This window comes from Callithrix jacchus, chromosome 5 (assembly GCF_049354715.1).
Source record: "Callithrix jacchus isolate 240 chromosome 5, calJac240_pri, whole genome shotgun sequence".
NCBI classification, from domain to species: domain Eukaryota; kingdom Metazoa; phylum Chordata; class Mammalia; order Primates; family Cebidae; genus Callithrix; species Callithrix jacchus.
Genome location: NC_133506.1, coordinates 137,581,458 through 137,604,297, shown reverse-complemented (window position 1 = coordinate 137,604,297; position 22,840 = coordinate 137,581,458). Strand labels below are relative to the sequence as shown.

The 22,840-nt window shown below is 57.1% G+C and overlaps 1 protein-coding gene and 1 long non-coding RNA gene across 43 annotated transcripts in view; one reads left to right on the top strand and one right to left on the bottom strand.

The window, feature by feature from the left end:
• Positions 1–22,352, bottom strand: part of ASPSCR1 (ASPSCR1 tether for SLC2A4, UBX domain containing) — a 40,948-nt gene extending 18,596 nt beyond the window's left edge. For 14 of the 41 annotated variants that reach the window (XR_013536081.1, XR_620453.5, XR_013536082.1 and 11 more), the window contains exons 1-7: positions 21,365–21,484; positions 20,223–20,278; positions 14,615–14,729; positions 12,769–12,869; positions 3,293–3,350; positions 1,753–1,826; positions 1,027–1,417 (exon numbers count right to left, since the gene is read on the bottom strand). Coding sequence is in view for 32 of the 41 variants with exons in the window: in XM_008997930.5 (XP_008996178.3) it covers positions 1,027–1,417; positions 1,753–1,826; positions 3,293–3,350; positions 12,769–12,869; positions 14,615–14,729; positions 20,223–20,278; positions 21,365–21,466 (897 nt within the window). In the remaining 9 variants the exon portion in view is untranslated. Of the gene's footprint in view, positions 1–1,026; positions 1,418–1,752; positions 1,827–3,292; positions 3,351–4,128; positions 4,790–5,026; positions 5,131–5,244; positions 5,604–12,768; positions 12,870–14,614; positions 14,730–17,958; positions 18,067–19,763; positions 20,279–21,364; positions 21,485–22,136 lie in introns of those variants that run through there. The other 27 variants (XR_013536087.1, XM_035302156.3, XM_078374999.1 and 24 more) reach the window with 19 other exon arrangements.
• Positions 4,886–8,114, top strand: LOC108591902 (uncharacterized). Of its 2 annotated transcripts, XR_013536096.1 has the most exons (3): positions 4,886–5,424; positions 7,397–7,631; positions 7,838–8,114. It is a non-coding gene; the product is annotated as an uncharacterized LOC108591902 (long non-coding RNA). The 2 variants fall into 2 exon arrangements; XR_013536095.1 differs by lacking the exon at positions 4,886–5,424 and having other exon boundaries at positions 6,980–7,631; positions 7,917–8,114.
• Positions 22,353–22,840: the final 488 nt, after the last annotated feature.

The window sequence follows — 22,840 nt, the reverse complement described above, 5'->3', positions numbered from 1 at the left end:
ACGATTGTCATCCCAGCATTGTAGGAGCCTGAGGCAAGAGGATTGCTGGAGCCCAGGAGTTCGAGACCAGCCTAGGCAACAGAGAGAAACCTCGTTTTTACGAAAAATAAAAATAAATTAGGCCAGGTGCAGTGGCTCACATCTGTAATCCCAGCACTTTGGGAGGCCAAGGTGGGTGGATCACGTGAAGGCAGGAGTTCGAGACTAGCCTGACCAACATAGTGAAACCCTATCTCTGCTAAAAATACAAAAATTAGCCAGGTGTAGTGGCGCGCACCTGCAATCCCAGATACTCAGGAGGCTGAGGCAGGAGAATCACTTGAACCCTGCAGGTGGAGGTTGCAGTGAGCCAAGATTGCTCCATTGCACTCTAGCCTAGGTAACAAGAGTGAAACTCCATCTCAAAAATAACAGAGTGGATGCCTTGGTAAAGGTGGCTGTAAATCAGAAAAATAAAAATAATAAAAAAAAATAACTTCCCTGAGAAGCAGCCTAGCAATCCTGTTCAGGTAGAAGGTGGGACTTGATCCCGGACCAGACTGAAGACTGGCTAATGGTCCAACAGCACCACCACCGCTTACCCTTTCCCTGGCCACAACGTGGAAGTTAGTTACCACTTCTAGAGATTACTGAATACCTCACCCCTTAATATGCACGTAGACAAGAATAGATGTAAACGTGACCACACCCCTGCCCTGAGCTGCTGCCCTCCATGCACTGCCCTGGGCGGCCCTCCTCTGTGCCACACCGCGGAGCTGACACATTGCGGCCGCCGCCTCATCATAGAGCCAACACAGCCTCATCCCGGAGCAGACCCAGCCATGGCTCAGTAAAGCTACTCCACCACCCACTTACCCCTGATTTCCTTCCTAGGGGAACCAGAACCATCCTGGCAGGAGTCCCAGTTTTGGGTTCCTTTGCCCTGCATCACTGACATGCCACCAGGCTGACCAGCCAAAGCCACATGGTGCCACCTCGTCAGGAGAAAGGATGCCCCCAAGTCCCAAGACCCAGGGCCCCTTTTACCGGCTCTGGCTCTGGCTCCTGCTGGGGATCCTGGCCAGGCTTGGACTTCTTTGGCTTGGAGGGGCCTCCGGGGCTGGAGAGGGATGTTGGCAACTTGGCTGATGATGAAATCAGAGGCCTCATGGGCCCAGAGGGGCCCCCCAGTCGCTGTCCCCCGCCTGAGAAAGGAACGAAGGGGGCAGGCATGGGCGCCCTCATGCTCTGCTTCTTCTGCAAATCCTCGCAGCTGGACCCCATGGTGTCCACGTCCTCCTGACGGCTCAGGTCACCACGGCAGAGCTCCCCAGATTCCAAGGGGAGTGGAGGGCTGGCAGCTGCCTGGCCAGCCGACGCTGATGAGCCCAGGCTTGCTGGGGTCTTGCCCACAGGGTCACAGCGCTTCATGACAAACCTGAGTGGGGCCAGAGGACCAGGGAAGTGCCTCATGGCGGTCCTGCCGGCCCCCAGCTCACCCTCTCCTGCCCTACGTGCCCTCCCGAGATCCACCGACACTCTGGGGGAAACAAAGTGAGACTGGACAGCCCAGCCCCCTCAGCAGCGCAGGGCAGAGGTCACCAGGTGCCAGCCCCCAGGCTCACAAGCAGACACAGGACACCAGGCACCCATCCATGGCGAGGGCCCTGAGCACACACATTCTCCCCGACTTTCCAAGTTTCCTTTCTCCTTTCCTTTGAGATCCCTTTTCTTAGCTAAATAGACTCCTGGCCCCAGCGGCACTGCTCTTACCTGATGGAGGCACTGCCCCCCGTGAGGCCCAGCGACTGCAGTGTGGTGTCCCTCAGGGCAGCTTCACCCATCACCTGCGGGAGGAGCAACAGGACAGGTGGGCCTTGTACAGGGACCCCAGAGCCCAGGGAAACCCTTCAGGCTGTGGCTCCATGCACCGGCATCACCAGAACCACAGGCCTCATGGCCCCTCCAGCTTCCATCCTACCCACCCCCCATGTCTGGTCCCTGCTGGTCCACACCTTCCGAGAGGAGCAGCTCGAGTCTGGCCTGTAGCCAGGACAGGACTTGCTGCCCACGCCTGGACTGTGTCTCCCTGAGCCTGGTCTCCCCAGCTGGGACCCAAGCTCACTGAGGCCTGCGCTGGCAGAGCTGGGCTGCAAGGAGGATGCCCGGCAGCCAGGACCCACTGCCCAGAGCCCAGGTCCAGGGTGGGAGAGGCAAGAGTGTGCCATCATCCACAGTGGTGGGGAGGAGGCCTGGGCAAGAGAATCTATGTCTGTGAGACTGAGCCGGCCAGGCTCCTGGGCTGGGGTCATCCCAGCTCCATGACACCTGCCAGACCTCCACAGCCCCAGTCACTGCCGGGAGCCCCCAACATCTGGTGGGCAGAGGGCAGGCCAGCAGCACCCACCCTTCAAAAGCCTTTGAGCTGGGTGGGCCCCAAAATCACAACACCCGGCTTCACAGGCTCTGGTGCCTGGCCAGGGCAACACCTGCCTCACTGCCACCTCTCCCAGAGGTCACAGCGGCTCAGCTGCCTCGGGACCCTGCCCCAACCTCCTCCAAGTCTCTGCTCTCAGGGCATTCCCAGTGCTGGACTCGGGGTGGGCCAGGTCCCACACGCTAGCTCCAACGCTGTGAGGAAGGGGTGGAGAAGCTTCCTCTAGTAAGGATACAGTGAAGGGCCCTGGACAGAAGCCAAAGGGTGCAAGGGTCCCCCGGGGGGGGCTGGAGCCTCAGGCCGGTGCTGGGCTGGGGTGCCTGAGCCCCGTGGCTCATCTCCTCTGAGGGAGGACATAGCCCTCCCCTTACAGCTCTGACCAGGGAGCTTCCAACTGGGGATAAATGAGGGGAGTGTCCTGTCCACGCCAAGGCCCCCCAGGGCCCCTCTGGGACAGTGCCCCACCAACCCCAGCAAAGGGCACTCAGCCAGAGTGGAAACAAAAGGCCCCTGTAAGCCGGGGGCGAGCTCAAGGAGGGTCCCGCCATGGCAGGCCTTGCTTGTGCCACGCCACGCTCGGTTTTGAAAATGATCAAAACACCGAGCAAAGCAAATATTTATTAAATGAAACCACTTTTGTGACTTTTGGGCTTTGAGAGAAGCTGAGAAAACAAACAGGGCTGCGAGGGAGGTTTCAGGGCAGCAGGGGCTCCCAGGCTGGCCACTCCCTCTTTTTCCATGAAAGACGACGATGAGCTTTCAAGAGCCCTAGTCTCCCGCCACTGTACTGGAGACAGAGGTGGGAGAGTGGGTTTTCCAGTTGGGAAGTGGGCTCAGCCTGAGCGGGGACTGGGTGGGCAAGAGCAGGTGGCCTACCTCATCCCTTGTGTACACGCACACTGGGGTCGCCCCACCAGGCTGCTGCAGGCCGTCCCTGGGAGGAGAGGAAAAAAACCATCAGGTACCCGCAGGGCACCCTAGGGTGCCTCAGTCACTCCCACGGAGGCCTCATGGCAGGAGGTTCAGGAGGCAAAGGTGTGAGGCCTTCACCTAGCTCCCAACCAGGACAGCGTCCCAGGCCCAAGACACAGCCCTCAGCCCAGGCCCCCACTGCACCCACAACCACCAGGAGGAGGTAGCTTTGACAGTTGGGGAACTCCCAAGGAGCCTGGCCTGTGCTGCAAGGCCTGGGGGCTCCCCCAACCTCAGTCTCAGGGCCACTGGCAGGACGTGGAGCCCCCAGGCAGGGCCCAGAGGCCGCATGGGAGGGGTGAGCCACACTGGCTCAGGAACTCGGCTCATGGCCACTTGTACTTTAGACGCCTGAGGGTGGGGTCCCAAGGTCTGGGCTTTCATCTAAAGCCACTCTCTAAGACGAGGTGCCCCCATCTCCATCGCCTGCTGTCTCCCTTCAATGCCAACACCTGAGTCACCAAAGCGCGGAGGGTAGGATACTGCACTCCGCTCACACCCGCTTGCCCACGGCCTGGGAGGCCGCAATTGTGAGTCCCTGCCGGCCTCTGCCAGGCAGGCACAGGTGGACCAGTCCGGGGGCAAGCATGCATACACAGCATACCTAACCACACCACACGCCTGATGTACACACTAGCCCGGGTCACAGAAGCACACATCCCCACGTCTCAGCCCCAGAGCATGTGAACTGCAGGTAGCACCTTTGCATGAGAGAGTTCATCTCCACATTCCCAACTCACCATGAGAAATCCTCCCCATTGAGAAAAACAAAAGCCCATCTCAGGCCTCACTTGGAGATTCCCCCATCAGTCCCTCTCCAAGGAGGGGAATCTGAGAGGAGGGGCAGATGGCCAGAGCCCAGGCCAAGGGGAGGCCAGGGCCAGCCTCACATCATGCAGGTGCCCTGCCAGGCCTTATGGCCAGCGTGGCTTGTAGGGGCTCAGTTGGGACAGGAAAACACAGGAGCTGAGCTGATGACCTGAACACAAAGCATGAAGATTAGATAAGAGCTGGGCTGGACAGAGCTTGCAGCAACACCCCAGGATGGGGCAGGCTGGCGGGGGGAGGTCAGAGAACAGAGTGCCTGCAGTGTCCAGGTCAAAGCAGGCATGCACATCCAGGCACATCTGCGCGTATACGCCCACAGTCGCGCATATTGCTCGCATCCGCGCAATCCACTCGCATCCACACACATCACTCGCATCCGCGCACATCCGCCAGTAGCTGCGCACAACCAAGCACGTCCACCGCCACATGAATGCACACACATGACCCGCATCCACGCACATCCGCCCGCAGCTGCTCACACCCGCGCCCATCCGCCGGCACTCACGCAAATCAGCACACATACGCCTGCACTGGTGCACATCCGCCCGCATCCGCACACATCCAGGCACGTCTGCGCACGCGCACATCCTTCCGAATCAGCGTACATCCGCGCACGCGCACATCCTCCCGCATTAGCGCATATCCAGGCACATCCGCCTATTTCCGCCTGCATCAGCGTACATCCAGGCACATCCGCCCACATCCACGACATCCACCCGCATCCGCGCATTCGCCCGCATCTGCACACAGCAGCGTACATCCAGGCACATCCGCCAGCATCAGCGCACATCCAGGCACATCTGCAGACACCTGCCGGCATCCGCGCACATCGCCCGCATCCACCGACATACTGCCGCAACTCCCCCTCTCCCCTTGCCGCATCCGCGCTCATGTGCGCACATCCGCCCACATCCACTCCCCACAGGCGCACATCCGTCTTCATCCGCCCACATCCGTGCGCGTCGCCGCACACATCCAAGCAGAGAAGGCTCCGGGGGCAGGAGCTCTCAGCCTCCACCTGAACCCACCTGTGGGTGTCCAAGCCGCAGGGGCCGGCCGTGCACTCACCAGGGCTCCCAACACTGGGATCTGCGGACCCGCTTGAAGAAGCAGGACTCGCCTTCGTGAAACGAGAAAGGACCAAGCAGAAAAGCAGGAGGTGCCACACCCAGAACAGGCCCAGACGGCCGCCGGGGGACTCTCGCCATGTGCGTGGGTTTGACGTATTTTCTTTTGTTTCCTGGCCTGTATTTTTCATGTCCATGCATTCCTCACTCCGGGTGGGGGCTCCCTTCCCCATGCAGGCCCCAATCCTCCTCTGGCTGCAGAGGCCCAGCAGCGCCATGGGACTCAGGGGGCCCGCTGTCTACAATGAAGCCCCAATCCCAACGGCCTCCGGCCTGTGGAGCGCATGCGCACCATGCACACGGCAGGTGTCCTCTGCACACAGGCTGGGACACAGCGCTGAGCTCCCATCCCACGGAGCAGCCAACAGAGGGCCTTGGATTTGCCCTCCCTACAAATGGCTGGAGACTCGGCCCGAGATCCAGGACTCAGGAAAACGCAAGACCCCAAAATGAGCCAGAGAAGAACCCGGGCAGAGACTGCGAGAGGCCTCAAGGAAGCACAGACCCCAGGGCCAGGGATGGGGACGGGGAAGAGTGCAGGGACCCAACTCCCCAACACAACACGGACGGCCAGGGCCCCACAGATGGTCATGAAACCGCTGAGCAATGGCTGGGGAGCCCTGGGCTACGCAGTGGCCAGAATCCCTACTCGCAGTCTTCCCTGCCCGGACCGCCAGCTTGGGGACCTCAAATCACAAACAGGGACAGAGCACAGCAGCGTGACATCAAACGCCGGCCCGGCTTTGATGTGCGGCTCCTCCAGAGGGAGCGGCAGACAGACGGATCAGATTCCCTCGTGCGGGGTCTGAGGGAGCGGCTTGTGAACACGTTGTGTGGCAGCTGGCCGAGGGGAGGGGCTGCCGCAATCGGTTCCAGACCTTCCGCGCTGGCCCAGTGCTCTGGAGGACAGGGCCCAGGGGAAATTCCAGAGCCTGAGGAGACACTCCCTCCCCCACAAAGGCCTCTGCAAGTCCCAGTGTCTGCAGGGGCAAGACCCAGGGCCTCCTGGGGACCCCAGGCCAAGCCACCAGACACCGCGCTCCGAAGCCAGAAATGCAAGATGGGGTGCTGTGGTGAGGTTCTGAGGGTGCCTGCTCACAGTGGGGGGCTGGCACAGTCTCACCCACCCTCTGGCCGACAGAGCTCCTTACCCAGTCAGGGCCAGAAGCCAGGAGGGCAGACACGCCTCTGCGGTTGGCTTTGCGGGCATATTTTTTACGCACCACAAACCCTGCCCCCCAGAGCCCCACTTTGCCCGGGCGCAGCTGTCTGCTAGGGACGAGGCAGTGAGTCTGGAGCCTCGTATTCATGTCCAGTCTGGGGCTGACAAAGCTAGGTGCAAACACAGATGCTGAAGAGGGCCCAGGCAGCCGCACGCCAGGAACAGAACCAGCAGAGATGTGGCTGCAGCCAGGAGCCACTGGGCCTGGGGAGGTCCTCGGAGGGTGCCACCCACCACATGACAGCCCAGCCTAAGAGTGTCTCAGAGGAAGGCAGCCTCTGGCCTTCCGAACTCTACTGCCAGGTCTGGACAGGGATGGACAGGGACAGGGCCTAAGAGCTCTGAGCTGGCCAGGCTGCATGCACAGACCCCTGCTGAGTGTGGCCACGGGCGGGTGCTCCCTGGCAGGGCCATGTCCTCACCAGCAGCCCCTCCCTGCAGCCCAGCACACCCAGAGGGCTGCAGAAATCACCCAGCCTTTCCAGAGCCTCAGCTTTACCCACAGAGGGAGTAACCAGCCAAGATGTACTCAGCCAGACCCGAGCACTGAGTCATGGATGGGAGCAGAGGGCTGGCAGCCTGGGAGGAGATCTAGCCAGGGGGCTGGGCATACCTGGGGGCTACTCCCACCTGGGCACCTCTGAGAGAGGGCAAATCCCCTCCATGGCAGAGCTTGTGAAGCTGACATTTACAGAAAGTCCATACTGCTCCCTCACAGCCTTTGGACAGAAGTGGCTGAGCCGCCATGAGTTCCCACGGCTCACCCTCGGCATCATTCCAGGGCAGGGCTCAGTCACCCATAACAATCCCAGTTCTCTTCCCGCTCCTCAGTGCGGTCCGTCCACACCCCTGCCTTTCACCACTGCTCCCTGGCAACCAGGTCCCTACGGGACTCGGGATTCAACCTACGGGACTCACCTGCCTGCCCCTGCGGACCACCCAGATGTGCCAAGTGCCATCTCCCCACCTCCGAGTCTCAGCGCGACCTCCGGGGCTTATGCCGGCTGGCTCTAAACCCACTGAGTGAATAATGACCTGGACTCCAGCAAAGATGCTGGTCAGAAAGGTACTCCTTTTCCCTCTCTGGGCACCTCCAGGCGGGCTGTGCACTCCCAGGGCAGTGAAATTCTCATTTCCATCTCATGTGTCTCCTATCATGGAAGGTGCACTCCCATCATAAAGAACCCAAGCTCTGACACAGACACACCAGACAGGTGGAGAACAGTGTCCCCCAGGGCTCAGTGTGGCTGCTCACATCCCTCTCCTGGGCAGGACCTTCAGGCTACAGGGAAAATGGGGAAGCTGGGAGCCAGCAGCCCACAGCCTCCGTCTCCTGGCGCCCTCCCTGTAGCAGAGCCCAAGAAGTAGAGCAGAGGAGCAGCCTGTCCACAAGGAACTGGCCCAGACCGAGACGGTCCAAGTGCACAGTACACGAAGGTTTCAAGGACTCCGCACCAGCAAGAGCGTGAGATGGCTCACTTTTCCACTCACTACACGTCCAAGAAGTCATATTTTGGGTATACTGAGTTAATTAAACATATTACTAAAATTGATGACACCTGTTTTTATTTATTTTTTTAATGTGGTTACAAGAAAAAGTGAGTCATGTGGCTGGGCACAGTGGCTCACACCTGTCATCCCAGCACTTTGGGAGGCCAAGGCAGGTGGATTGCCTGAGATCAGGAGCTCGAGGCCAGCCGGACCAACATGGTGAAACCCCCGTCTCTACTAAAAAAAAAAATTAGCCCGGCGTGGTGGCACACAGCTATAATCCCAGCTACTCGGGAGGCTGAGGCAGGAAAACTGCTTGAACCCAGGAGGCGAAGGTTGCAGTGAGCCAAGATGGCACCACTTCACTCCTGCCTGGGCAACGGAAAAGAAAAAGTGAGTCACTCTGTGGCCAACACGTGTGGCTCACTGTTATCCCCTAGGCTACTGCTGCTCGAGACACTGTTCAGGCCTGGGCTTTGTGCCACGGTGACATCCATTCAGTGGAGCTGCAACATCTCAAATATGTGGTGGTCTCTATCCAAGGAAATCACTTCAGGTCCCCAAATACACAAAGCAGGCTCTGTCCCTGGGCAGGCTACAGGCCTGCAGTCCCCAGCCTCGGATCACCCCTTCCAAGCACGGCTCTCACATTGTCCCTGGCTCGAACTTCTTCCAAAACACACGAAGGGAGAAACACCAGCTTCCCGCCTATCCCACCCTGCTGACACCTGGAGTTCCGAGGCCACCACCCTGCCTTCCTAAGCCTCCCAGGCCAGTGAGGGGACACTAGGCATGAGGGAGCCTTCCTCTGTCACGCAGACCTACTGGGGACCAGCCTCCAGCACAGAGCCCACCAGGCACTCCAGCCTCACCATGGCGCTAGCAACACCACCCACCACAAAACCTCATCCACATCCTGCTCCATGGCCAGCAAACTCCAGCCTCCAGGACAGAGCTTGGGTCTGAACTTTTAGAAATAAATAAGTAAACTTACTTATTTCTGAGACGGAGTCTCACTCTGTCGCCTAAGCTGGAGTGCAGTGGCGCGATCTCAGCTCACTGCAACCTCTGCTCCCTGGGTTCAAGCAATTCTCCTGCCTCAGCCTCCTAAGTAGCTGGGATTACAGGTGACCGCCACCATGCCTGGCTAATTTTTGTATTTTTAGTAGAGACAGGGTTTCGCCATATTGGTCAGGCTAGTCTCAAACTCCTGACCTCAGGGGATCTGCCTGCCTCGTCCTCCCAAAGTGTTGGGAACACAGGCTTGAGCTGCTGGCCCGGCCTAGAGATAAAATTTAAAGAAGCCCTACCTCTGGAATTTACCCTATGGGAGGAACGGGGATGGGAAACCAGGTGCAAAGGCCTCTGGATGCATGGTCTGTTCCAGCCCTGCCCAGGATGCCCCAAGACACAGGCAGATGCCCCATGACATCCACAGGACACCCACAAGACAGAAGGGCGAGGCTGTGAGTAGTGACAGTGCAGACTCTTCAGAAAGACATCCACAGCATATTCATCAGCACCCAGAGCCAGGCACCAGTTACTGTACCCCAGGCGTGAGTGTTCACCAAATGAGGTGTACATGCAGACACACCTGCACACAGACCCACACTACCACACGGCCCAGGGCCACAGGCTGGGGGCTTCACCACCGACAGCCCGTCACCTCCTGCTGTCACCAGTTCCTTGAAAGAGCTGCCCCACTTGCTCCTGTTTTTCTCTTTTTTTTTTTTTTTTTTTTTGAGACAAAGTCTCACTCTGTCACTCTGGCTGGAGTGCAACAGCGCAATCTTGGCTCGCTGCAACCTCCGCCTCCAGGGTTTAAGCGTTTCTCCTGCCTCCTGAGTAGCTGAGACTATAGGCATGAGTCACCACACTGAGCTAATTTTTGTATTTTTAGTGGAGAAGGGTTTCCACCACGTTGGCCAGCCTAGTCTCGAACCCCTGAGCTCAGGTGATCAGCCTGTCTCGGCCTCCCAAAGTGCTAGGATTATAGGTGCTAGCCACCTCGCCCGGCCACTCATTTCTTTTTTTTTTTTTTTTTTTTTTTTGAGATGGAGTTTTGCTCTTGTCGCCTTAACTGGACTCCAACGGCGAGATCTCAGCTCCCTGCATCCTCTACCTCCCAGGTTCAAGCGATTCTCCTGCCTCAGCCTCCCAAGTAGCTGGGATTACAGGCGTGTGGCACCATCCCCAACTAATTTTTGTATTTTTAGTAGAGACCGGATTTCACCACGATGGCCAAGCTGGTCACAAACTCCTGACCTCAGGCAATCCACCTGCCTCGGCCTCCCAAAGTGCTGGGATTATAGGGGTAAGACACTGTGCCCGGGCTCTTGTTTCTTTTTTTTTTTTTTTAAAGACAGAGTTTTGCTCTTGTCATCCGGCTGGACTCCAATGGCACAATCTCAGCTCACTGCAACCTCCACCTCCTGGGTTCAAGTGAATCTCACTCCTCAGCCTCCCGAGTAGCTGGGAATACAGGCACCATTAGGCTCGGTTAATTTTTGTATTTTTAGTAGAGACAGGGCTTCACCATGTTGGCCAGGCTGGTCTTGAACTCCTGACCTCAGATAATCCACCTGCCTTGCCCTCCCAAAGTGCTGGGATTACAGGCGTGAGCCACCGTGCCCAGCCACTCCTATTGTTTCTTAAACTAAGTTTTATACGAGGATTACAAAGTCTGTTGAAGAGACTTATGCTACCACAATGGCCATCCCACCACCCAGACACCCTGGGCCCCTCCCCAGTGGCAGCCTGGGGCCACTGTGGGCCATTTCCTCACCTCCATCCTGATCTGAAGACAGACAGCACAGCCATGGAGAATGGCCATCACCAAGCACCTGCACCCATGGGAGTGATGGATTCTGCTTACCGCCTGGGGCACCGGCCGGCCCAGGGCATTTCCTTCAGGACTTTCATCTTTCCTAACTTTTACTCCCTTCATTGTTTGGTTTTCTTCTTGCCCTCTGCCACTCTTCTCTCAGGAAGCAGCAGAGCTGGGTGCCGAGATCCCCACTCCTCACCGAATGCCTACCCAGCACCTGGGGCCGCCCGCCTCCCTGCCTGGCACCATTCCTGCCTCGGGTCCTGCTCACTCCTGCCTGTGGCTTTGTCTTTTCTCACCGGTTCTGTCACTTGTTTTAGTTGCATTTTAGGAGAACGAATTCCGTGCCCATACTTAACCCACTGTCTTCCCCAGAAGACTCCATTCACCCCAACACCTGCTGAGGTGGCTTCCACCCCCAGGACCCCTGACCTCGGTGCCCTCCTCTGTGAATGCAACACCTGGGCTGTGCAGGCAGCTCCACCGTCAGATGGGAGCAGGCCCAGACCCAGGGCCACTGAGACTGCCCGACACGCAGTCACCTTCCCATAGGCCCTGCACTCAGTCCTCAAGACAGGAATGTACCCCATCCACACACCACCCAGGCACAGGTGGGGAAACCAAGGCCCAGAGAGAGCGAGAACTCCCCAGCAAGCCCCAGCCCTGAGTCCCTTCTGTTCTGCTGGCCGAGCCTTTCACAGCATACAAAGATTTCCAGCCCACAATGAAAAGACCCAAATTTATAAAGCACCCATTTTTACACATTCAGAAACAAAGTTTCAACCATTAACGGACAGATTACTTTTTTTTTGAGAGAGGGTCTTGTTCTGTTGCCCAGGCTGGAGTGCGATCAGGACTCATTGCAACCTCCACCTCCCAGGCTAAGACCTTCTCACCTCAGCCTCCTGGGTAGCTGGGCCCGCAGGCATGCACCACCATGCCTGGCCTAATGTTTCTATTTTTCATAGAGACGGGGTTTCACTATGTTGCTGAGGCTAGTCTCAAACTCATGAGCTCAAGCGACCCGCCACCCTTGGCCTCCCGAAGTGCTAGGATTACAGGCATCAACCACTGTTCCTGGCCAGCCAATTAGTGTTTCTAAGAGAGTTTTCTAGTGGGGCACAGGGCTCATCCCTGTAATCCCAACACTTTAGGAGGCCAAGATGGGAGGACTGCTAGAGCCCATGGGTTCAAGAGCAGCCTGGGCAACCAACATAGTGAGTCCCTTCCTCTTAAAAAAAAAGAGACTTGCCAGGCGTGGTGGCTCAAGCCTGTAATCCCAGCACTTTGGGAGGCCGATGCAGGTGGATCACAAGGTCAAGAGATCGAGACCATCCTGGTCAACATGGTGAAACCCCATCTCTACTAAAAATACAAAAAATTAGCTGGGCATGGTGGTGTGTGCCTGTAATCCCAGCTACTCAGGAGGCAGGAGAATTGCCTGAACCCAGGAGGCGGAGGTTTTGGTGAGCCGAGATCGAGCCATTGCACTCCAGCCTGGGTAACAAAACCGAAACTCCGTCTCAAAAAAAAAAAAAAGAGAGAGAGACTTTCTGATCCCATCCAGGGGAAGCAAGCATGGGAGCCCTGCCCCCAGCACCAAAGGTCTCCCCTTACGCTCGCCAGGCCCCCACAAGGACAGAAGCACATCGCTGCTCTTCTGGGAGGGCAGGGCAGGGCCCTGGACCCAGGAAGCTCAGAACAATGAGCTATGACCAACCATCCCTGAGGCTACCACTCCTGAACTGGCAGCCCACACAACCCTCCTCTCCCAAGGACTGCAAAGCCCAAGAGGCACCATGGTCCAGTACAGAGACTGGGTGTGCAGCTCTGGACCAGACCCAGTGACCCCCGCAGCTTCCCCCATCCACCTGCTGATGCTCACCTGGTCTGTGCAAAATGGCTGAGAAGCTCCCAGAGGGTCTGGCCTGAACAGAAGGTGTCCTGCAACCTGGAGCCATCATCCAGCTGCAAAGCAATGCGAACCTGGAGGGTACAGGACACGAGAAACATCCTTAGGAAGAAAAGCAATGGTTCCGTCTGCACCCCAGACTGGCTCTCCGGATAGAGAGGGCGAAAGCTCCTGCCCAGGCCTCTGGGGAGAGATTGACCCCCACAGAGAAGTGCTACCCTCCTTTGTACTCTGGAGTGAGGGCCATGGAGGCTTCCCCAACAAGGCTGCATCAGCATGTAAGTGTGCATGTGTGCGGTGTATGTGCATGTGTGTGCATGTGCGGATGTGTACGGGTGTGCGGGTGGGTATGCATGTGTATGTGAATATGTCCGTGGGTGTGTGCTGGTGTATGTGGATATGTGTGCAGGTATGTGTGGGTGTGCATGTGTACATGTGTGTGTGCAGGTGTGTACAGGTGGGTGCGTGCTCGGGTATGCAGGTGTGTGCACAGGTGTGTGTGCCTGTGTGTGTGGGTGTATGCAGGCACCACAGGATGGAGCTGTGTTGGAAACACTCCTCCTGCCCTAGTGGGGCCTTGAAAAGATTGCAGCTCCACTGAGCCTGACTGCAACCTCAGGAGAGACCCTGAGCTAAGCTGCTCCCAGACTCTGGACCCTTAGAAGCCACGAGATGATAAATGTTTGCTGCTATGCCTTAACACACCAACTTTGGTTTGGTTTTGTTTCTTGAGATGAGTCTCGCTCTGTCACCCAGACTGGAGTGCGGTGGTGTGATCTTGGCTCCCTGCAACCTCCGCCTCCCGGGTTCAAGCGATTCTCCTGCCTCAGCCTCCCAAGTAGCTGGAACTACAGGCACCCACCACCACGCCCAGCTAATTTTTTATTTTTAGTAGAGACGGAGTTTCACCATGTTGGCCAGGCCAGTCTCAAACTCCTGACCTCAAGTGATCTGCCCACCTCGGCCTCCCAAAGCGCTGGGATGACAGGTGCGAGCCACTGCGCCCGGCCCACATGCCAACTTGGGTTGGGCACAATGGCTCATGCCTGTAATCCCAGTACTATGGGAGGCCGACGTGAGAGGGTCACTTGAGCCCAGGATTTCAAGACCAGCCTGGGGTAGACCCTAAGCCCCACAGCGTCTCGTCTGAGAAACGAAGGAGCTGCCTGGGCAGTGTCCATGCAGTGCTTCGGGCTCTAACATTCTGGACAATTCTATGTACGAAATGTCAGGCTGGTGGGTGAATGCTTCCAATACCCTGAGCCGGGGGTAAATGACCCCACCAAAAAGAAAGAAAAACTTTCACATGAAGAATGAGACTTTAGGCCAGTGCAGTGGCTCACACCTGTAACCAGAGCACTTTGGGAGACTGAGGTGGGCAGACCCAGGAGGTCAGGAGTTCAAGACCAGCCTGACCAACATGGTAAAACCCTGTGTTAACTAAAAACACAAAAAAAATTGTTGGGCGTTGTTCCAGGCATCTGTAATCCCAGCTACTACGGAGGCCAAGGCATGAGAATTGCTTAAGCTCAGGAGGCGGAGGTTGCAGTGAGCCAGGATGGTGCCACTGCACTCCAGCCTGGGTGACAGAGTAAGACTCTGTCAGGGGATTAAAAAAAAAAAAAAAAAAGCATGAGATGCTCATTTTCAGTTGCCAGCTTTCAAAGAAGAGAAAATTGCTCAGACCCAACCCAGGGAAGGCAGAATTAGTGCTAAGACTCATGTCCCTCCTTCCCCAGCAACCCTACCACCCCCTGTGCCTGGCCAGCTAAATGATCTCATACCCCACACAGCCAGCCTCCCCCAGAGCACCACCCACCATGTTCTCGGGCCCCTCGCGGCTCCGGGAGGCGGGCACCATCTCCAGCTTGGCATTATTGGGTAGGTTGGCAAATCTCCACTGGAGAGAAAGGTCGAGCACGCTCCTCTGAAACCTGCAAGACAGACCGGAGCCCACTCGCTGCCCTGCAGACCCTGACACGCCCCACCATCCACGGCAAACGGCAGCTCCCTGAGAGCAGGACCACATCATCTACAGGGGCACAAGGTGGGACCTGACTATATAGGGCCTCATGCATGCAAAAGAGAGCAGGGAAAAGGGAGAAGCGAGCCTCGGACGGACGCGTCGAGGGGCCGCTCCTCCGGAGTCTAGGGTGCTGACAGCCCCAGGGCAAATGCTCAGAAAACACACAGAAAGGCTGGGTGGTGAACACTGCCGCACTCGAGAAGCTGAGGTGTCAGAGCCCCCGGTCATCACAACTGGAGCCGCCACAGTAAAGCCGGCTGCCCGAGACCCTCCACTTTCACCTCAGCCACCAGTCAGAGTGGCCACCTACCACTCCTGCTCCCGCCTCCCTCCAAATGGGGCCGCAACCCAAGAGAAGCAACAGAAAACCCACATGTGGGCCAGGCGCGGTGGCTCACGCCTATAATCCCAGCACCTTGGGAGGCTGAGGCAGGTGATCAGTTGAGGTCAATAGTTGGAGACCAGCTATTTCTAGTCTCTACTAAAAATACAAAAGTTAACTGGGCATGATGGTGGGCGCCTACAATCCCAGGTACTTGGGAGGCTGAGGCAGGGGAATCACTTGAACCCAGGAGGTGGAGGTTGCGGTGAGCTGAAATCACGCTACTGCACTCCAGCCTGGATGACAGAGCAAGATTCTGTCTCAAAAAAAAAAAAAGAAAAAGAAAAGAAAATCACAACTGCCGCATTGCCCTGATCTTCAAGGAGACCACAGTGGCCAGTCAATCACCCGAAGAACAAACAAGAGGCTATTAATGCCTCTCACAGGTCAGGCTCTGACTCTGTTTTTGAGACAGGGTCTCACTTTCTTCCCCAGGGTGCAGCGCAGCAGAGCACACAGAGCACCCTGTAGCCTCAACCGCCCAGGCTCAAGCTACCCTCCCACCTCAGCCTCCTGAGTAGCTGGGACTAGAGGTATGCACCACAAATCCTGGCTAATTTTTTTATCTTTTGCAGAAATGGGAATCTTGCTGTGTTGCCCAGGCTAGTCATAAACTCCTGAATTCAAGCAATCCTTCCACCTCAGCATCCTAGCGTGCTGGAATTGCAGGTATAAGAATCAGGGTCTCGGGCCGGGCGCGGTGGCTCAAGCCTGTAATCCCAAGCACTTTGGGAGGCCGAGACGGGTAGATCACGAGGTCGAGAGATCGAGACCATCCTGGTCAACATGGTGAAACCCCGTCTCAACTAAAAATACAAAAAATTAGCTGGGCACGGTGGTGTGTGCCTGTAATCCCAGCTACTCGGGAGGCTGAGGCAGGAGAATTGCCTGAACCCAGGAGGCGGAGGTTGCGGTGAGCCGAGATCGCGCCATTGCACTCCAGCCTGGGTAACAAGAGCGAAACTCCATCTCAAAAAAAAAAAAGAATCAGGGTCTCACTCTGTCACCTGGTGGCATACTCCTATCTGAGCTCTGTTTTTAACAAAAGTTTAGATAAAAGGAAAAAAAACTCCAGGCTGAGGGGAGAACACACATGAAATCTGAATATACTTGGCCCGGCATGGCAGCTCATGCCTGTAATCCCAGCACTGTGGGAAGCCAATGCGGGAGGATCACCTGAGGTCAGGAGTTCAAGACCAGCCTAACCAACACGGTAAAAACCTGTCTCTGCTAAAAATACAAAAATTAGCAGGACATGGTAGCGGTTGCCTGTAGTCCCAGCCACTCAAGAGGCAGAGGCAAGAGAATTGCTTGGACCTGAGAGGCAGAAGCTACAGTGAGCCAGGATCACATCATTGCACTCCCACTCCAGCCCAGACAATGGAAGGAAGGAGGGAGTGAGGGAAAGAGAGGAAAGAAAGGAAAGAAAGGGAAGAAAGGAGGGAAGAAAGAAAGAAAAAGAAAAAGGTTGGCCCCCCTTCAGAAATGCAAGCTGCCATTGGAAACAATTAGAAAACAGAGTTCAGAAAGTTCGAGGGTGTCTAGAAGAATTAACAGAGAACAAACTTTGCTATCAATCTTTTATACTGGCCAGAAAAGTGACTCTGGAAATTGCCACATGAAATATCTAGGGCAAGACAGGACAGCAGATCGGGGGAACCTGAGGGCAGGCAGACTGGGAACCATGGAGAGGACAGGGCACTGTCCCTGCATGGAGCCGTGTTCGCTGCACTGCCTCAGCAGAGGAAAAGGAGACCAGAAAACACTGCAATGGTGCTGCAGGAGACCTGCCTCAAAGTCACACTCACTGGCTCCCACTAGACACCATCACACAGATCATGGGCAGGTGAGCCGTCAGAAATAAAAATGAGGCCAACCACGGTGGCTCATGCCTGTAATCCCAGCACTCTGGGAGGCAAGGCAGGAGGAGCACTTGAGGTCAGGAGTTTGAGAACAGCCTAGCCAACACGGTGAAACCATCTCTACTAAAAATACAAAAATTAGCCGGGCATTGCATGTGCCTGTAATTCCAGTTACTCAGGATGCTGAGGCACAAGAATTGCTTGAACCCGGGAGGCAGAGGTTGCGGTAAGCCGAGATTGTGCCACTGCACTCCAGCCTAGGTGACAGAGCAAGACTTTTCAAACAAAATGGCCAGGCAAGGTGACTCACGGCTGTAATCCCAACACTTTGGGAGGTCAAGGCGGGTGGATCACCTGAGGTCAGGAGTTCAAGACCATTCTGACCAACATGGTGAAATCCTGTCTCTGCTAGAAATACAAAAAGTAACCAGCCTGGCCAAGATGGTGAAACCTTGTCTCTACTAAAAATACAAAAATTAGCCAGGCGTGGTGGCAGATGCCTATAATTCCAGCTGCTTGGGAGGCTGAGGCAGAGAAGTGCTTGAACCTGGGAGGCATAGGGTGCACTGAGCCAAGATAGTGCCATGTGTGCACTACAGCCTGAGTGACAGTGAGTCTCCCTCTAAAAAAAAAAAAAAAAATTAGCTGGGCATGATAGCGCATGCCTGTAATCCCAGCTACTCGGGAGGCTGAGACAGGAGAATTCCTCGAACCTGGGAGGCGGAGGTTGCAGTGAGCCAAGATCGCACCACTGTACTACTGCCTGGGTGACAGAACGAGACTCTCTCAAAAAATAGTAAAATAGGCCAGGCGCAGTGGCTCACACCTGTCATCCCAGTACTTTGGAGGAGGCCGAAGCAGGCAGATCACTGGATCAGGAGTTAAAGACTAACCTGACCAACATGGTGAAATCCTGTCTCTACTGAAAATTAGCTGAGTGTGGTGGCATGCATCTGTAATTCCAGCTACTCAGGAGGCCGACGAACAAGAATGGCTTGAACCTGGGAGGCAGAGGTTGCAGTGAGCTGAGATTGTACCACTGCACTCCAGCCTGGGTGACAGAGTGAGACTCCATCTCAAAAATAATAGTAAAAAATAAATAAAAATGAAACCCTAAGCCCCCTAAGCAACTGAACTTGGCCTCCTCTTGGCCCAGGGGACTCCATAAACCTTGAAAGCTGAGTTCCTGGCCATGAATGGGTATGAGGTCAGGCACACCTATAGGCTTTCTTCCCTAAGGGATAAACAGAAAGCAGCCCTTTCAGACCCCTGGGCTGGTATCTGACAACAGCCAACCTCCACCCAGGCCCTTTCCTCTCACTTCTTCGAAACAACCCACAGGTATTTCTTCCTGATAAGAGACCACCAATCATGGGGCGGTTCTGGCGCAGTGAGGGTTTTCGTGCCCTCTGGTTTGCCATGTTTTCCTTTAATTGATTGATTGATTGATTTTGTAGAGACAGGGTTTCACTATGTTCCCCAGGCTGGTCTAGAATTTCTGGGCTCAAACAATTATCCGCCTTGGGCTCCCAAAGTGCTGAGATTACAGGCATGAGCCACTTTGCCCAGCCTGCTTCACCTTTAACTTCAGAGGCCAAAAGTTAAATTCCTCAGGTCATTTTTTAAACACAGGACCCATGGAGAGACATGAAGCTCAATTGTGCGTGTGCACAGTTCTCCCTTCAAGAATCTCACGATCCTCCCATAGCGTATTAAGTATGTCTGTATGAGCCACCCTATCTGGTGGAAATCCCTGTCATATTCTTCCCTCTCTTGAAGTGTCTGCTTCCAGCTTCTGGCTGACAGCTACACTTCCCAGCCTGTTAGAATGGCCACCCTTCAGGATGCAACCCAAATGTATTAACCTCATTCTTCAGTTGACCACAAACTGGAGAAGGATGGTGTGGTGGTCTGAGGCAGGATACTCAAGACCACCTGGCATTCAGAGCACAGGCCCTGGGACTAACACACAGTCCAGACACAGGGTGGAAGACTGGAATGACTTGGCAAGTATCACTCCTAAGAAACTCCTCCCGGGAGAGCCCCATAAGACAGGGTCAGCAAGGCCAGTAAGGCAGGCTCCTGCCCTCTGCCCCCAGTATTAGGACAACAGTACTATGAAAACAGGTCTTTAACCCTGGGCTCGGTGTTACAGGCTCACCCCTGTAATCCCACCAATGTTGAAGGCCAAGGCGGGTAGATCACCTGAGGTCAGGAGTTCAAGACCAGCCTGGCCAACATGATGAAACCCCATCTCTACTAAAAATTCAAAAATTATCTGGGTGTAGTAGTGCACACCTGTAATCCCAGCTACTTGGGAAGCTGAGGCAGGAGAATCACTTGAACCCAGGAGGCAGATGTTGCAATAAGCCAAGACCATGCCACTGCGCACACCAGCTTGGGCAACGAGTGAAACCCTGTCTCAAAAAAAAAAAAAAAAAAGAAAGAAAGGAAAAAAACTAAAGTAAAAAGCTTCACATGTGGGATAGACATACACATCCTACCCATAGGAGGGGTCTGACCCTTCTGCTGTCTCAGACTCTCAGAATCTGGCAGAAGCCCTGTCTTGGGAATAATACCTCCACATGGAGGTAATTCCAGGGGCTGTGAGACCACAGGGATCTCCCTGAAGTTTTCAGGGTATCTTCTTATTTCTCCATGGCCAGCTCTTCCCCTCAGAGCCCCACTGGGAACTTACACAACCAAATGCAATAAAATCTAGAGGGGGTTAAACAGTGCCCCCCCCAAAAACCGATGGGTCAATGTCCTCTGACCATCTTCTTGGGTATCCTGGTCTTTGGAGATGTAATGATAAACCATCCTAGATTATCCAAAGGGACCCTAATCCAGTGACAAGGGTCTTCTAAAGACACGGAAAACAGGAAAAGTCCACAAGGAATCGGAGGCAGAGAGCAATTCGGCCACAAGCCGAGGAACACTTGGAGCCATCAGAAGCCGGAAGAGGCAGGAAGGATCCTCCCTTAGGGCAATCAGAGAGAGTGTGGCCCTCCCAAGGCCTTGGGTCTCCAGAGCTGGGAGGGAATATATGATGACTGTTTAAAACCACCGGGGGCTCTTCCAAGTGAGAGTCAGTATGTTCAGGGGGCAGGGGCACAGATACACTCAGACCCTGCTTGCTGAGCTGGAGCAAACTCACTTCAGATCATATTCACAGGGGTTGAAGTCCTGCCGCCGGCACGTGTCCTCCAGAACCTAGGGGTGGGATGAAAGGACGGTGAACTGCTGAGTGGGCCGGGCTGGTGGGCGCAGTGGGGCAGGCCAGCCAAGGGCACTCAGCTTCCTGGCAAGCCAGGTGACTCTGCCCAGGCAAAGCCAAGCACAAACCGCACTATGGACGGTCCCCACAGCAGCCGCGGGCGTCTCTCCCTTCCTCACCGTCCCCACTTTGCAGGGAGGCTCTATTCAGGGTTCCCCGGCGGCAAACAACACCAGGATCTTCCTGGCACACACTCTGGGATCTCCCACCATGAAGTTCAAACCCTGTAGTTCTACAACCCTGTCCATCAGAGGCTGCCCCTGGCTCTGGCACGGTTCTGTGCACCTGCTCCCACAGCCTGCACCGCCTCCGCCCTTCTCCAACAGCCAAAGCCGTGACGCTGGACCAGCCTCCACGGGAGCGCCGCACTTGCACACTCTGCACGGCAGGCACCAACAGCCTCCCAGCTGCGCCCTCCACCTGTCCAGGCCCGGCCGCCCCAAGCTGTGGGCTGCTCCCGCAGACTACGGGTCGTGTGCACTTTGGGTCCTCACGGTCCCCAAAGCAGCAGGGGCTCAATTAATACTTATATATTTAATTGATTCGAGGTCACAAGCTGCACGAGTAAAAGTGCAGTGCATGACTCAGCAAAAATCGCTTCCACGCCCTACGGCCAGGACATCAGCCACCGCGCAACCCGGGCTCCCGCTCCAGGGGATGCCCTGGGATGGGAACGCGGGTCTGGGACTCCACTCTTCCCTCTTCCCGGCGCCCTCGCGAGCTGGGCTCGGCTGGGCGTCCAGGACTCCAAGGGGGGTGACACGCGACACCGTCCCTGCCGCACCCCGGGGAGGGCCGCCCCCGCCCCGCCCCCGCCCCGCCCCCACACGAGACCCCCGGGACCCCTGCGGAAGCGCAGGTGCCCACGAGCAGGGGGCGGTGACGCCGCGCAGGAGTCTGTTCATTGGCCGCCGCAGGCCCCGCCCCAGAAGACCCGGACGCCAACCGCAGAGGGCGGGGCCTCGGCGCGGAGCCCCCACCCCCCACATGCCCACCCATCCGCCTCCGGCCGGCGGCCGCACCTGAAGCAGCACGGTGCTCGGCGTCACCTTTACCGTGTGGCGCCGGCCGTTCGGGGCCAGCACCGACACCGCGGAGCCTCCGCCACCTGCCGGGGCCGCCATCTTCCGCTCACGTGACCCGCCGCCGCCCGGCGTCAAACAACTTTATCGGCAACAGCCGGGACGCGCAGCCACGCGGCCGAGGGGCGGGGCCGGAGCGCGCTTCCGGGTCCCGCCGGGCGCCGCCCTAGCCCCGCTCACACCGCCCCCGCCCCGCCCTGGGGCCGCTGAAGCACGCGCTGAACCGGGCGTCCCGAATGGCGCTGCCGACCTCTGCATCCGGGAAGCGCGACCCGGATGAGCTCGCCGGGGCCAGGCTGAGCCGGAGTTGGGTGCGCGGTAACCCCCAGTGAGCGGCAGTGAGCCCTGGGGCCCCAGCGGTCCGCGCTCGCCCGTCCTCGGTTCGTCCCGTCCCCACGTCGGTGCCCTGCTCTCCCCCACCCTCCCGGCTTCCTCCGCTCTAGCACCTGAGCCTCTTCCCTGCCTACCTGTCCCTGTGCTCAGCGTCCCCCTCCTGACCTTATGGGATGAGGCAGGCCCCCCACCGCTGTACGGATCCTTCCTGGCTGTTGGGGCTTGTGGCCCTCGAGTCTGGGCCTTATTTCCTTCACCCTAGAATGGGGGTGAAATACCTGGCAGCCCTAGGGCTGCTGCGATGGTCCCTAAACCTGAGGGTAGGTAAGTAAGGTAGGTAAGGGTCCAGAATCATGGGGTGGGCGAACTTGAGTCTCACCGGAGCTCTTGCGGACCCACAGGCACTCGAGGACTTCCCACGCTAATGCCGTGCTGAACAGGGACTTGGTGGAAGCCTCAGAAACCCCACCCCATCCCCAGCCGCCGCAGAAGGGATGGCACCTGGCCTCGGGGCCACCAGGGCCACATTCTGCCAGCTCCTGTCTTCCAGCAGGAGCTGCCTTCCTGAATCGCAGCCCTGTGCTTAGCGCCCAGCACCTGGGCCACTCATGGACAGCACATGCACGTGTTCCCCCGCCCCCTGCCTGGGACTTGGGTAAATTCTCTCCACGGCTCAGCCCTGCCTGGCTCTCCCCTCTCCGTGGGCCTGCCTGGCTCTCCCCTCTCCGTGGGCCTGCCTGGCTCTCCCCTCTCCGTGGGCCTGCCTGGCTCTCCCCTCTCCGTGGGCCTGCCTGGCTCTCCCCTCTCCGTGGGCCTGCCTGGCTCTCCCCTCTCCGTGGGCCTGCCTGGCTCTCCCCTCTCCGTGGGCCTGCCTGGCTCTCCCCTCTCCGTGGGCCTGCCTGGCTCTCCCCTCTCCGTGGGCCTGCCTGGCTCTCCCCTCTCCGTGGGCCTGCCTGGCTCTCCCCTCTCCGTGGGCCTGCCTGGCTCTCCCCTCTCCGTGGGCCTGCCTGGCTCTCCCCTCTCCGTGGGCCTGCCTGGCTCTCCCCTCTCCGTGGGCCTGCCTGGCTCTCCCCTCTCCGTGGG